Source organism: Mercurialis annua, linkage group LG7 (assembly GCF_937616625.2).
Source record: "Mercurialis annua linkage group LG7, ddMerAnnu1.2, whole genome shotgun sequence".
In the NCBI taxonomy this organism is placed as follows: domain Eukaryota; kingdom Viridiplantae; phylum Streptophyta; class Magnoliopsida; order Malpighiales; family Euphorbiaceae; genus Mercurialis; species Mercurialis annua.
Window position 1 is genome coordinate 41,631,903 of NC_065576.1, and position 15,403 is coordinate 41,647,305.

At 34.0% G+C, this 15,403-nt stretch overlaps 1 protein-coding gene across 1 annotated transcript; it reads left to right on the top strand.

Annotated features, from left to right (window-relative positions):
- The first annotated feature begins 10,301 nt into the window (after window positions 1-10,301).
- Window positions 10,302-14,282, top strand: LOC126656074 (serine hydroxymethyltransferase 3, chloroplastic). Its single transcript, XM_050350546.2, has 11 exons — window positions 10,302-10,599; window positions 10,882-11,077; window positions 11,162-11,336; window positions 11,422-11,539; window positions 11,623-11,735; window positions 11,838-11,960; window positions 12,197-12,301; window positions 12,397-12,483; window positions 12,569-12,676; window positions 13,569-13,641; window positions 13,728-14,282. The coding sequence occupies exons 1-11, from the start codon at window positions 10,386-10,388 to the stop codon at window positions 14,000-14,002; spliced, it is 1,587 nt and encodes a 528-aa protein (XP_050206503.1). The 5' UTR covers window positions 10,302-10,385; the 3' UTR covers window positions 14,003-14,282.
- Window positions 14,283-15,403: the final 1,121 nt, after the last annotated feature.

Below are 15,403 nucleotides of genomic sequence, written 5' to 3' on the forward strand. Positions count from 1 at the left end.
AACTTGACAGTATGTGTAGAGGTTTAAAGACTTACCTGCAATTTGTTGGATATAAAAAGTGGGTGCGAGCACATTGCGAAAACAACAGGTACAAAGTCATGACAACTAATATTGCAGAATCAATGAATTCCAAAATAAGGGCATGAAAAGATCTCCCCGTCAGTACCTTACTTGAGTACATACGAACAATGGTACAAGAATGGAGCTACGCAAACAGACATTTGGCGAGATCAACTTTCACATCCCTATCAAAAAAAGCAGAAGATATCTTGAATGAAAATTTCATTCACTCACTGAAATTAGTGGTATGAATTTATATATTAGATTAATATACAAAGTTTACATTCAAGTCATATATGGTTAGTATCAAGTTGCTGGTATTTAACAACAAATGCAGGTTTCAAATTCAAATGACAACATAAAGACAGTCTTTCATCATACAACAAAGTTCATTGTAGACCTCAAAGAAAGAACATGAACATGTAGGAGATTCCAAATTGACGATATTCCTTGCCCACAAGCAATGGCAATGCTCAAAAAAATGAATCAAGATCCTTACAAATTTTGTTCTGATTATTTCACAAAAGAAACAATATTGAAGACATATGAGGAAACAGTTTATCCGGTGGAAGACCAAAATATGTGGAATGTCCAGAAGAAGTGGATCAAAACATTGTAACTACACCACATGGAAGAACAAAGTCGGGAAGGCCTAGAAAGCAAAGAATTAAAAGTCGTCTCGAAACTAGAGGTCATAGCAAGTAAAACAGATGCCATATATATGGGCACAATGTGAAGACATGCAGAAATATACCTAGAAAAAATTAATTCAGTTTATTGAAGTTCACTTCAGGTTGATTTTAGGTTTTTATGAAGGTTTCATACATTTTACTTAAAGACATATTCAATTTTGGAAGTAATATAAATTTTAGTTTCTCTATATATAAAATGTCATATATATTGATGGAAAGAAATACACTTAATAGAGTAGCAGTATAGATACTGATTTAATTTCAGCCAAGTTTACATTGGTTTATATCTAATTCATATCTGGTTCAGATCTAACACAGTTAATGAAATTAAAAAAAAAAAACTATTTGTTTATATAATTTAAACAAATAAAATGTCTAAATTCAATAATTAAAGTTATTAGATTATTCAATTTGTTATCAATTTGCTTAAAATTTGTAATTGGAAAAGACAATATAATTTTCATTTTTAATTTATGTATAATTAACATATGGTTCACATATGGTTCATATTGAGTAAATATAAACATATTTACTTTTTATTCATAATTATATATACATTAACATAGATAAGTATTAAATTGTATAAAATAATAAAAGAAAATAAGAAAAAACAGTGCCAAAATATAATTAAAACCATGAAATCTATAATATAATACTAAAAAAAACACAAACTTATGATTCATCAAACATGATTTCAAATCCAAAAGTACGATAATACGGGAGATATTCAAATAGGATTTCAAATGCTGAAGATACATAAAACTAAAGATTCATCAAACACTCAAAACTGAGAACAATCAAAACCTCTTGATCTTTACAGGAGCTTCATCTTCACTCAAAGCTGCATATTCATCCTTCCAACGTCCATAAGTATATAATGAGCAAGCATAACGAGCTCGGTGTTCTTTGATATCAAAATCATCACCCATAACTTTTCCATCAATAAAAAACTCAGTAGCGCAAAACATATGAACTCTACAATCATTGCAAAAAAGGAGGAAAATAGTGAAAATATATCAAAATTGAGAGTTGACATTAGGTTCATATTAATTAACAATAACATAAAAAACTGCAGGTAAATAAAAAATTGACAAAAATAAAAAAACTTACATATCAGTTTGCGTAGGTATGTTTTCCACATTCTCAATTCTAAATGGATCAGCAGAACTTTTTCCCTCATAAGGACCAAAAGTAGTATCAATGTCATCTCGAAAATCAAACAAATTGACTACATGGAAGAATAGTGGAAGCAAGACACTATAGCATTCAACATACTCATTCGGTGATTTGTCACGTCACGCTAATATCCAATGCCAATGAATTGTATCCATAGATGCACCGTTCCTTAAAATTCAGACGAGCTAATATCCAATGCCAATCTTTCTCACAGTTAATCTGGAAAAAAAACATCATCGACATCAGCCACTTGATGTTGCAACGCATGTAACCACCATTAATGTAATCAGTCATAGTACTTTTTGAAGAAACAAGTAACAACTCTTTGCTTTTCTAATACAAATTGTAGATGGCTTGAATACATCGATCGAATAAATTATCAGTGGTTGTACATCTGGTGGTTGCGCCTTGTCCAAGTTTCACCTTTTTCCACAAATAGTAAAGCAAAATATCAACATGCTGCCAAAATGAACAAAATATAAACTTAAGTTAATATAGAGTTCACATATGGTTAATACAACTATCTTTATTATTTTAAATAATAAACAAAATAAAAATTTAAAAAACCAAATAAAAATAATAATATACTAACAGAACAAGAAATAGGTTGTCCACAAAGATAAAGTTGGTAAAACCATGATTTCAATTCAATATCAACGACGCCGGATCGACGACGGGGACACAAGATGGCATGCGTATCATCGTAAATTTTCTTCCTAAAAATAAAATATAAACAAATTAGGTAACTAAACTTAAAGAAAATAACGATAGAAATAAAATACGTTGAGATTCTAACCTGGACTTTTTAGGACGTCCTTCTTCCAACCATTTCCGAAAAAGGTTCCCGTTTCTTCAAATCACAAAATAAACTGCCATTTTAACTAATAGATTGCTTCGGAACAAATACAACCTCAAGAAGAACCAAACTCATTCAGAAAAGGCGATTTTTATAAAAAAAACTAGGTTTAATAACCCTCTTATTAGGAACTGGGGTATAAAAATCATGATTTATAGAATCAGTACCAAAGTTTGCTTCAATGTAATCAACCTATCAAAAATATAAAACAAGATACAGTAAGTGACCTGATATGAGCTATATATTTACCTAATGTAAACCACAAAGAATGAAATAAAAAATTTACCTGACTCAACTTCAGTTTAGCTTGAGCTTGCGTTGCTTTTTCTATAGTCTCATCGATGCACTCAACTGATAAATTGAAGGTTGGAGAAGTCAAAATAACATTTCTTTGACTAGAAACCTATTGAATTAAAAATATAAGAGATAAGCAAATAAAAATTAAAAAAACTAAATTTCAAATTAACAAATATACCTCAGTAACGGAAGAGACAATAACACCAGCATCCGCATTTTTTGAGTCGCAAAATCAGAAAGAACATTGATCCCGACAGCAGAACCAACATTCTTAGAGCATCCAGCAGCTTGATAATCCGCAACAACCGCAACAAACACATCTGATGAACCGCCTTTAATATTAACATCAATTGGAACTTCATTATCATTACCAGTTTGCATCACATTCTTTTTCTTATCAATCAAATTTTGAACTTGTTCGGTAGAAACATGAAGAACATGATCAATATCGTCAATTTTGTCATCATTAACAGCCTTGTCATCAACCAAATATACATCTTTAGTTTTTTTTTCCTTTTTTTCTTCTTCAACACAAAACTCCTTCTCATTGTTTTCATTGCTAGAAATAAACTTATTATCTATTTCTTTACCGGACAATACATTTTGACAATCAACAAAATCTTCACCTCCTCTATTGATTCGAAAAACACTAGCATTAAAACTATCATTCTTTGAACTTTCCTCTATAAGAAGTTCAGAATTTTCTTCTTTGACAACACTTGATGTTTGCATTCTAGCCGATGCTTCCTGTTTTTTGCTAGAAATCTGACACAAAATCAGAGTTCATATCAAGTTCATATCAAGTTACAAAGAAATAAAATTTAATAGCAAAAATAATATTTTACAAAACCTTTAAAATTGGTTCAGATTCATCAGAAACAGTATCTTCTGAGTCCATAGGTTCTTCAGATTGAACAGTTTTATCACCAGGATATGGACTAGCATCATCATTTTCATTTTCATCACGAGAAGATGAGACATCTTTCTCCGAATCAACAACTCCATCAGGCCTTTAATTAGAAAAAAGTTTTAAAAAGAAATAATAAGAGATTAACTATTAAAAAACAGAAAAGCATATAAAAAACAAAACAATAAAAAGCTAAACATGTAAATCAGAATATGTTACCTGTTTAGAATCAACGGTAGGATTAAGCTTAACATTCAATGAATTCACAACCTTCAGGACTTCAGAAACTTTAAAGGTGAAAAATTGTTTGAACTTGGAAATATCAGACTGCATAGTCTTTTGACCAGCCATCAAAAACTCTAACTTCTCTTCTAACTTAAATAAATCAATTTAGACGTTGGATCACGATCCTTTGATATGTCAAGTGCCGGATGATAACCTTCTTCACATCCATCTTCTTTGCTAACGCTCACATCATCACTAACCTTGCCCTTACCCTTATTTCTTTTGAAAAAATCACCTAAATGAAGGGCATTCCTTTCTGCCGATGTAACGGAATGTTACCTGTTACATATAAACCAAAATATGAACCCAATATAAACTATATATCAACAGAGAGAAAATAGTAAATATAAATAATAAAGTTAAATTTTAAAAAGATACAAACCTTATCAGATGCAACATCAACAAATAATTCTCTATCAACTGGAATATAATATGGGAAAAGAATGCTTGCCACCTTAAAATGTGCGGGATAGCAGTTTCGTTAACAAGCTGAATAAAGGTATTTTTGACCATCGGGCAAAATTCATAGAACCAACAAAGCAGTACTTGTGGGAAACCGATGAGGTGATACTTATAAATGTCCTCCTCAGCTTTTGACTTCTTAAGACTACCAGGACTAATAACTGCTTTAGTAGTCAAACAATCAAACATGTACTTGAATACGTCGATTTCCCAAGGATAATCATTAAATACTGCAGAATCAACAACATCAAAGTCCTTTAATTGAACACGGGTAGTCGTTGGTGAAGCTAACAAAAAGTTATGTAGCAAGTGCATAAATGCAATCTTAAAACCATCCTCATCCGACTTGCCTAGACTTAAACAAATGATCATGAAGGGTTTGTTTCAAAACTTATTTACACCCACTGAAATACATATCAATAAGACCATTGGAAACTTGTGGATAACTGTCACGACCCAAATTATTGAGCCGAGACTAGCGCTAGGGAATGGGAGTAGTAGCTCCGAAACCCGTAGCAAGCCTAAAACAACTAAAAAAAATTCGCAAATAAAAGTATAATATTTTATATAAAACATTTTCAGAAAAACTCTTTTAGATAATAGAATTATAAATATTAAAGTATCATATTATAGTATACATTCAAATTAATTATTTGAAATTAATTCACAATTCCTATATTGACGCCTACTGACTACTGCAGCTCTAGGATTTCATACATGTGCAAGTCCAACGACTTCTGGCACAATGGAGATGGTTTGTCTGATCCGACTCCGACTACCTGAAAACATCAAAGTGAGGGGTCAATATTTGGGAAAATACTGAGTGAGTTTGCAATATACTAATGGTATTATCAAAATATAGTGTCATACGCTTAATACGTATGTAAATTCACGATATAAGCAAACAGCAAACATTCTTAATTTCAAGTGTGAGTCTAACTCACTAGATACGGGGACTCCAGGTTACACCGTAACCGAGTGCTCACTCGTATCGCATCTCAAAGTGTGAGTCCAACCCACTGGTGGGTCCAACCCACTAGATACGAGGCTCAGGTTACACCGTAACCGAGTTCACTCTCGTATCGTATTCGTATCATATCATGCATACATATATTAAATCTTAATCACAAAGTCAAACACTTTAGGCTGACTCTATACTGGTGATCACACAACATATTGACACTCAATAGGTAATTGTTTCTTCGTATTGCATACTAAATTCATGTATTCAAAGCAATGAATAAAACATCATTCATACAAGTGGATCAATCAAACATAGTAATATCTTATACGAGTAAGTTATATATATACGATGTATTTAATAATAATATTCATAATATAAGAAATTAGCTTTTATAAATAATACGCAAAAGTAAATGCAACTCACTGAAACCGCTATTCCTTATATCCGAACGTAAGCTCCAGGAGACTGGTCCGTCAATCCTCGTCGAGCTTCTTGGTTCGTCATACTTGTAGCTCGATAGTCCGTCACATCTATCATAGGATTCTATTGTTAAAACATATACTTAGAGAATCCTATTCTTAAAAACTGCACTAGATACCTAACACGGCAAAAGCACGAAACATAACTGTCGTGCTCTAAACATATCTTTCTCTATAGATTTCTATTCATATCTTGATCAGGTCCTTAGATTTTAGGTTTGTTTAAGTAAACCAAAACTTAAACACCTTCGATCTATTTCCAAACATTTAATCATATATCACAAGGTTTACATCCGAATTTCGCGTTTTCGGAGTCCGGAAGTCGATGTCGGGCCGGGGGATCATCAGATATAGATTTGGCGTGTCATTTCCTTCGAAAGGGGGGGGGGTGCACGTTGTGCACCCCCTTGGCACGACGTGCACTCCACAAATGGAGAGGTGCACGTCGTGCACCCTCCTTGAGCACGTCGTGCCCAAGCCTTTTAGCTTGGCACGTCGTGTTCTTACTTGGGGCACGTCGTGCCCTCGTTTGGGCACGATTTCAATCATTTAAAACCACCATTCCGACTCTGTAACTTAACATATTAGGTACCCAAACCATAAGATTCATCAAAACATCAAGCCATCACATGGAAAACGCTATAAAACGATAGTAATGAATCAAAAATGTAACTTCAATACGTTTCGCTAAAACCTAACCCTAGTCAGAAACTATACCCTATTTACAGAAACCAAGAACTAATTCTTACATTTATTTGATGCTCTAGGATGATAGACAATCCTTTCCTCTTTCGAACGCAACGAGAATCGCTCAATTCCGAGTCCGAACGAAGAAATTATGCCAATCGCAAGTCCGCTCTCGTCGCGAGGTTATGTCGCACGTCATGCGACACCTTCCAACAGCCCCAAACCTCATCTCGACACGCTCCCAACATCCCTAACTTATTCCAATATGTTTCTACATCAATATAACACAATATTCAATTCAATAAACGTCAAAAACGACGTAGTTACGATTGATTCGATTCAATCAAAACGTAACAGCCCTTAAACCTTCAATTTCAGGAAGCAAGACAGCAATATTACCTTGATTTAAAGCATGGAGTTGATAGGTAATTGAATCCTTGTTCCAACGGCGCGAGAATCACTCGATTCGGACGAGAAATGGCGAAACCGCGGCGGATCGAAGTGATCGCCGTTTTCCTTCTCTTTTGATCCTTCCTTCTTCTAATTCTTCTTCTTTCTTTCTTCATTCATGTGGTTTCCTTAATATATCATGGCTAATTATCCACTTTAATCTTTCAATTCTTTAACTTAAACCATTTCTTTTTTAAACGTTATAATTTAACCAAATGGTTAATTATTCGCTTTAATTCAATTACTTACGTATTATTTATATTCAAATAAATAATACTAACACAAGATTATTTATTTCCGTTAATAATCTTCCAATGGCTATTCTCGAGGCTTAATTGGCTAATTTACAATTTGGTCCTTGAACTTTTCAAAAATTGTAATTTAGCCCAAAACGCATCCGCGTCCAAATTTTAAAAGGTCTCCGATTGACCCGAGACTTTTACCACATATACTATAAAATATTTCGCGGACCTTGGCGAAATAATTTCCCTTTTTGGGACTTAACTGGTTAAAGTACCACTTTAGTCCCTGAACTCTAGTTTGAGACTTTTCTTGACATTTTTCCTTTTAATTAAAATTCCAACTTTAGAATTGGAATATGATATTAAATTCCGCATAATTACTTTCCCAAGACCGACCTACTAAAGACTTATTCACTTTAATTTCTTGAAAATTATTTCCAATATCGCCACCCTAGCGAATCAGGACTGGACACATGGTCCAATTAAACACTTATATATTTTGGGGTATTAAAATAACCGTACTTGTTACTGTCACCTTGGCATTTTAAACCTGAAATTAGAGCGAATTCTTGAATTCCGAATTTCAATCTATGTCCACCGACCTCGAACCACATTTTAGACTTGTTTGGTTGATGTACTTCCCTCAAAAGTAAGCAGTGAATAATCTTATTTTGAAATTTTATTGTAGGAATGTCCAACAGATAACCAAAAAAACACTCCTTAAACATTTTCAATTCATCCGGATTGAGAATTGAGTTAATCTCCTCAATAACATCATATAACATCCACGTATCAATTTTAGAGTGAAAACGAGCTCCTGGCTTCACTTTAAACTGCCATTGCTATACAAAAATAAAATGAAAAACTCTAAGTTTACACAGAAACACAATGTCAAAAACATATAAAAACAATTGTAAACTGGAATTGTAAACATAAAAATTGTAAAAACAAACAAATAAAAAATTGAATGAATATTAATTTAAGTTACAATAACCTAAAATAAACAAATTATAAACCCTAAAAATTAAAAAACCTTAGGTGCATGTTCTTTCGGTTCATTGATAGAAATGCCCTTTTGCTTCTTAGATGACCGAGTTGACACGGAAATACAATGTCAGCAACATATAAACACAATTATAATTATAAAAATTGGAAAAACAAAAAAATAATCTAATGAATATTAATTTAAGTTACAATAACCTAAAATAAACTAATTATAAACCCTAAAAAACTATAAAAAAATTAAGAATCATACCTTAAGTGAAGGTTCTTTCGGTTCATTGATGGAAATGCCCTTTTGCTTCTTCGATAACCGAGCTAGATCATCTGCATGTCTTTTATTCAGAGAAATAGGAGAACAACGAGCTGTAGACTCTCTTGTTGATTTTCCTTGTATATTTTTTTCGAGCTTTTGTTGCAACGGTTTTCTTCCTTATAGCAGTAGTTTTAATTTTAGATTGTTTATCAGAAGCTTTGCGCGTCGTAACCATCAGAATGGGTAAAAAGGAAGAAGTTACAGAGATTATAAATGAGTAAAAACAGATGTTCAGGGAGATAATGGAGTATAACTGCTATAAATATGGTGAAAGTGATGAGCAATTAGAGAGATTGTGGAGAAAAAATGAATGAGTAATAGAAGTAATGGAGAAGCAGTTATGAAAAATGAAAAACGAAGAAAAAGAAGGAAGTAAAGGAAATAATAGGGTGTAATAGACACAAAGTAAAAATGTATAGTATAAGGATAAAATGAAAACTTCAAAAATTAAAAGGTATGCGTGGAAATATATTTTGAAAAATGAGAGATTTTTGCAAAAAATGAAAAACTGGGTTATAAACCCAAAGATTTAAATTTTTGGGTGATTTGGTGTAATTTTCTCGTTATTAATAGATTAAACCATTATAAATGGAACAAAGGATCAATTCACCCCCTCAACTTGGCATAAAATATTAAATGAGTCATTTTGGACGATTTTGGTACAATTTAACCCGCAACTTAGTAAAACCGGCTCAAATTCACCATTCTGACAAAAAAATAGAGAGTGGAATATCTAATTAAAAATAAGTAATCATAATTAATCCTAATTAAAATGTTAAATTAAATACTAATCGAAAAAATTAACCATTTAACTCTTTTCTTCTTCTTCACTTCCACCTGCCACCCTCGCCACCGTTGCCGCACCGTCTGCCCTTTGACCACCGTCAGATCTGCTCCTCCACAAACGAGGAGCTCTGCTCCTCGTTTTCCCTTAGTTTTTCTGGTGAGGAGCTGCTGCTCCTCACCGGAAAAACGAGGAGTAGAAGCTCCTCCAAAAACGAGGAGCTTCAGCCCCTCGCCGGAAAAACGAGGAGCTGCTGCTCCTCAGTTTCTAGCGAGAAATGGGTGGAAAAAGGGGGGGGGGAGCCCCTAAATTTTAATTTAAAAAATAAATTGATTTTTAAAGTTTTAAAATATAAAGGGTAAAATTGAAATATAAAATACATTAAGTATTAAACCAGAAAATAAAAAGAAGATTGAGTACTATTTTGAACTATTTTCCCTTCAAAACCAGAGAGTGTGTTACACTCTCTTAGGGAGAGTGCGATTTGTACGATTTTGCAAAGTTGCGGGTTTATTTGATCCAAAAACGTAGAAATGACTTATTTGATATTTCATGCCAAGTTGAGGGGGTGAATTGATCCTTTATTCATTATAAATGTATAAGATTGATGTTGGGCTGGCTAAAGGAGGCCCATTAAGACATTCTCTATTCTCTTTCCCTAACATATTCCAGTTTTCCTAACCCTAAACTTCTTCTTCTTCCTAAACTTCTTCTTCTTCCTCAAGAAAAATGCAAAGTTGTGGCAGAGTCCAAGTAATGGGTTCTTCACAACAGCCAGTTTGGATAAAGCCATCATCAGCTTTCCCTCCAAAAAGCTCAAATTTTACAGTTGGCCTTCCTCATCAGATTAGCCTCAATTCTTGCAGATATCATTCTTATAAAATTAAAGGGAGCTTGGTCACTGGGAGACCATCCTCTTCTATGTCAGTCACTGAAGTTAGAGGTAATTACTCAATTTATTTATCTCCTTTTTTTTCCCTTCAAAACTGAACAATATCATTTGCTTATTTATTTTCGTCTTTATATAGTTAGCTTCGCCGTAGCTTTTGCGAGAGAATAAAATGAAAATATCTTAATTTTCCTTTATTATATTAATATATAGATGCTTTTTTGGTTTACTCTGTCTAGAAATTATCAGCTTTATCTTTATTTTGCGCTGAATTGTGTTTTTAACATAACAAGACTTGCACAAAAATTGAATCTTTTTTTATGATACAATGTTTAGGTGACAGAAGCAGCTTTAAAGATTATGACCTTAGTAAAGCAGATCCAGAGGTGCGTGAAATTATCGAAAACGAAAAAAATAGGCAGTTCAAGAGCCTTGAGCTTATTGCCTCTGAGAATTTTACATCTCGAGCAGTGATGGAAGCAGTTGGTTCATGCCTTACAAATAAATATTCTGAAGGACTGCCTGGTAAAAGGTAAAAAGTAAGGTTTGTGTTCTTCTCTTTTGGTAGAAAATGTTTTATCTTTCTTCTTCCCCACAATTTTATTGTATGTGTCAGATACTACGGTGGAAACGAACACATTGATGAGCTTGAAATCCTATGTCAAGAAAGAGCTTTGGCTGCATTTGGCTTGGATGGACAGAAATGGGGTGTTAATGTCCAACCATTGTCTGGCTCTCCTGCTAATTTCGAAGTTTATACAGCACTTCTTAGTCCGCATGACAGGATAATGGTATCGTTTTCTTCTTTGCTCTATTACTCAAAGCTTACACAAGAGAAAACAGGCTGAAATCTGTGCTTTTATCATACTCACCTAGGGTTTGGACTTACCTCATGGGGGACATCTGTCTCATGGATTCATGACTCCTAAAAGACGCGTATCTGGCACATCCATTTATTTCGAGTCTATGCCATATCGACTTGATGAATCAACAGGTGATGCATTTTTAGCTTCAGCTTGCTTAGGATAAAATGTTTGTTTTTCCAGGTCTTTAATGCTTTTCATTTGCATCCTGCAGGCCTGGTTGATTATGATATGCTTGAGAAAACCGCTACTCTCTTCCGACCAAAGCTCATTATTGCTGGTGCTAGTGCTTATCCTCGAGATTTTGATTACCCTCGCATGCGCAGGGTAGGGACTATGCACATTTTAGCTTGTCGTTTTTCTTTTTAGCAGATTCCAATATTCCTGTTGTTTACGCACTAACTATTTGTGACGAATATCAATTAAAAGATTGCAGATTCCGTTGGTGCTTTTCTCATGATGGACATGGCTCATATAAGTGGACTTGTTGCTGCCTCTGTCGTCGGTAATCCCTTTGAGTATTGTGATGTTGTGACAACAACAACACATAAGGTAAGTTCATCTGACAAATTGGGATGAGTTGTCTTATGTGATATAACAGTTTGAATTCACTCACTTGATAATCCCAGTTTAGAGGACGGTAATATGCATGTTTAAATTTCACTTTGAGGGTCAAGTGTTGGGAATTTGTTATCACCAAGTAGTCTATCAACTTTCTCAAATTGAATTAATTTGTTTGTGACAATTACTGCACATTCAAACTGAGAAATGCACTTTTTTCTCTCTAGTCTTTACGAGGTCCTAGAGGTGGTATGATTTTCTTCAGAAAGGATCCTATCCTTGGAGTTGATCTGGAATCTGCCATCAACAATGCTGTTTTTCCAGGTCTCCAGGTTAGTAGCTTGCTCGTGTCAAAAATTAAGTTGTTATTTTTCCTCTTGAGGAGTTTCCCTTTAATGTTCTGAAACTATATGAAAAAATGTTGCAGGGTGGTCCTCATAACCACACAATTGGAGGACTAGCTGTTTGCTTGAAGCACGCACAATCCCCTGAATTTAAAGCTTATCAGAAGCAGGTGCTGACTTTTTGTACAATTCTGATCAAGCTTGGTCTCACATGTGTTGTCATCCATTTAATTTGTTTTTGTTTATGTCTTGTAGGTCATCTCCAATTGTAAGGCTCTTGCAGATCGATTGGTTGAATTGGGCTATAAATTGGTTTCCGGAGGCACTGATAATCACCTTGTTCTTGTAGACTTGAGGCCACTTGTAAGTTTTTTGCTCATGCCCATGTTACTGTGTGGTTAGTTTAGTTTTAAGTTTCTAATTTTAGCTTGAGTTAAATTCAAATGAAGCTATTAAATTTCTGGTAGAATTATCACTGCATTCACGATGCAGCACATGGTTGGACATTTTTTTTTTTAAATTGTATTCTACTAAGAAGAATGGAAATTAGTTTCAAATAGAGCTTTTAAGTTTGCAAAATGTTTTGAAAAAACTGAAACTGAATGTTTCGTGGCTGTTTGCTAATTAATAAAATTTAGGAAACATACGTCTTTAAAAGAATACCGTTTCATTCAATTAAAAATTAAGCCTAATAATGCAGATCCACAGAAATCATTCCCCTCCGTTTTCCATCAGAATCATACAAATCCTTTACTTTTTTATCTCCTTTTCTCTTTATTTCATTCAAGTAATGAAATTGGGTAGCGTAAATTATATAGCAAATGATCTTACTATTTTTAAAATAGGTACTTATTATAAAACATAACAATTATTTGTCATGTACTTGAATACATAATTTTTCTTTATTTTTATAAAAATTAAAATCTTTAAATACATTTGATATGTATTATAGTTTGAAATATACTCTTGTTTTTTTTACATGATTTTCCTCATATTTCCGTTTCTTAGAATTTTGATAAGTATTGTTTTCCCGTATCTGTTTGCGTGCTACATAGATAATCTGTTTGCAATGATACATTGAATATATGTATAACATTATCTAATTTTTCCCAATATAGTGCTGTGTAAGGTTTTCATTGCTAAGCTTTAATGTAGTTTTGATTGCTTGTTCATGATATCATGGTTCAAACTGTTCTGTAATTCATATTTGGTGTGCTATACTTTGGTGGAAATTAAAATTTCTTCCCATCAACAGGGCATTGACGGGGCTCGGGTAGAGAAAATTCTTGACATAGCATCTATTACCCTCAATAAAAATTCAGTTCCCGGTGAGCTTCACACATTTGTCTCATACTGTTTCATTTCTCTCTTTGCCTCGTTCCTGCGCTTATTTCTATACTACTGAATTCAATAGGGGATAAGAGTGCCCTTGTTCCGGGCGGTATTCGAATTGGATCACCTGCGATGACTACTAGAGGTTTTAAGGAGAATGATTTCAAAGCAACTGCTGATTTTATTCACGAGGGTGTTCAGATAACTATGGAAGCCAAAAAATTAGTGTCAGGATCAAAGCTTCAAGATTTCTTGAAGTTCGTTTCATCCCCGGATTTCCCTTTAACTGGTAAAGTGTTAGATCTCCAAACGAGAGTCGAGGCCCTTACAACCCAGTTCCCGATACCTGGAGTATGAGATTTATAGCTGGATGATGTATACCACAGTTTGGAATGTGAAATTAACGGCTGCATTAAGCTTATAGTACTACAAATGGGAGTTAAACTGCCTCGTCTTGCTCACTTTTCGTGCAAGAACAGTTGCCCCAAAGTGTATCTGTAATGCCTAAAATTTTGGCGGTAGTCGTTTTTTTATTATTTGGAGATTCTTCATATAACTGGTTTATAGTTTTTTTTTGCCGGAAGATATAGAACCTTCATTGATATGAAACAATTTATAAAAGTCTCGAGTTTAGCCACACCATTTGTACTAGCAAATTATGAGAATTCACTATTTTTAAGGGCTTGCTTGGCAACTCGATATGCTATCCTATTACAAGATTGATTAACAAATGTAAAAGAAAAGGACAGTAACCTTGAACAAAGAGAACGGCAATCTTGGAGGATAACATCGCAATTAATTTCTACCATTTATCTGTTCTGCATTGCTTCAATGAGTCCCTTTGCGTCTTCTTCAAAACTAGAATTTGGTAGCTTTAAATGATGAACAAGACAAACGGCTTCCCTCAAGGCTACTGCTTCAATCATTGTCGGGGATGCAGCATGATCCACCCTGCATGCGAAGGAACCAATTACTCTACCACTGTGATTTCTTGCAACACAAGCTCCCGCTGCCATTCTGCTGCTAGCCATGAAGGCCCCTTCAAAGTTGACTTCAGAAGCATTCGCTGGAGGAGCATACCGTTGGGGGGCGCTATTGCCATATTGTGTCTTGAGTTAGGAAGAGCAGATTCGTTCATCTACAGTCGAGGTTAGAAATTCTTGATGCAAGGCCATGGCTGTTGCAACAATAGTAGGAGGATTAGAGTCCTCTTGTCTGAATACAATGCGCTCCTTGCCAACCAAATACCTCATAAGATCCACACTGCCTGCACAGTACGCGTTGAGGCGTTCGGTCTCTCCGAAATACACTTCAGGAACTTAATCCAACAGACAACAAAATCCACTCCTTCCATCTCGTCAAGGATCTCACCAATGGGTCATTCCAGCCAAACTAATGTATCTTTCAAAAGTATTCAAAAAACGGATACTCTTTACACGCAATTTTTTTTTCTTCACTCTTTACATTTGTACTTTTTTTTATCAAAAATTTATAGGTAACACGTGAAACAATGTTGACTTTTTTTTAATAAATGACTGACGCGCGTCAGTACATGGCTGACGCATGGGTCAGCCCTGCTGACACATGCATTAGTTCTTGAATTGATACATGTGCTTCTCTTATTTTATTTTTATTTAAAAACTACATTTCTTTCTTTAAAGTATAAATAATTTATTTATTTAAATTATATAACTAATTTATTTATGTTATATAAATTTTGAAAAATACTAAAATTAATTTTAATTTTAAATATATTAA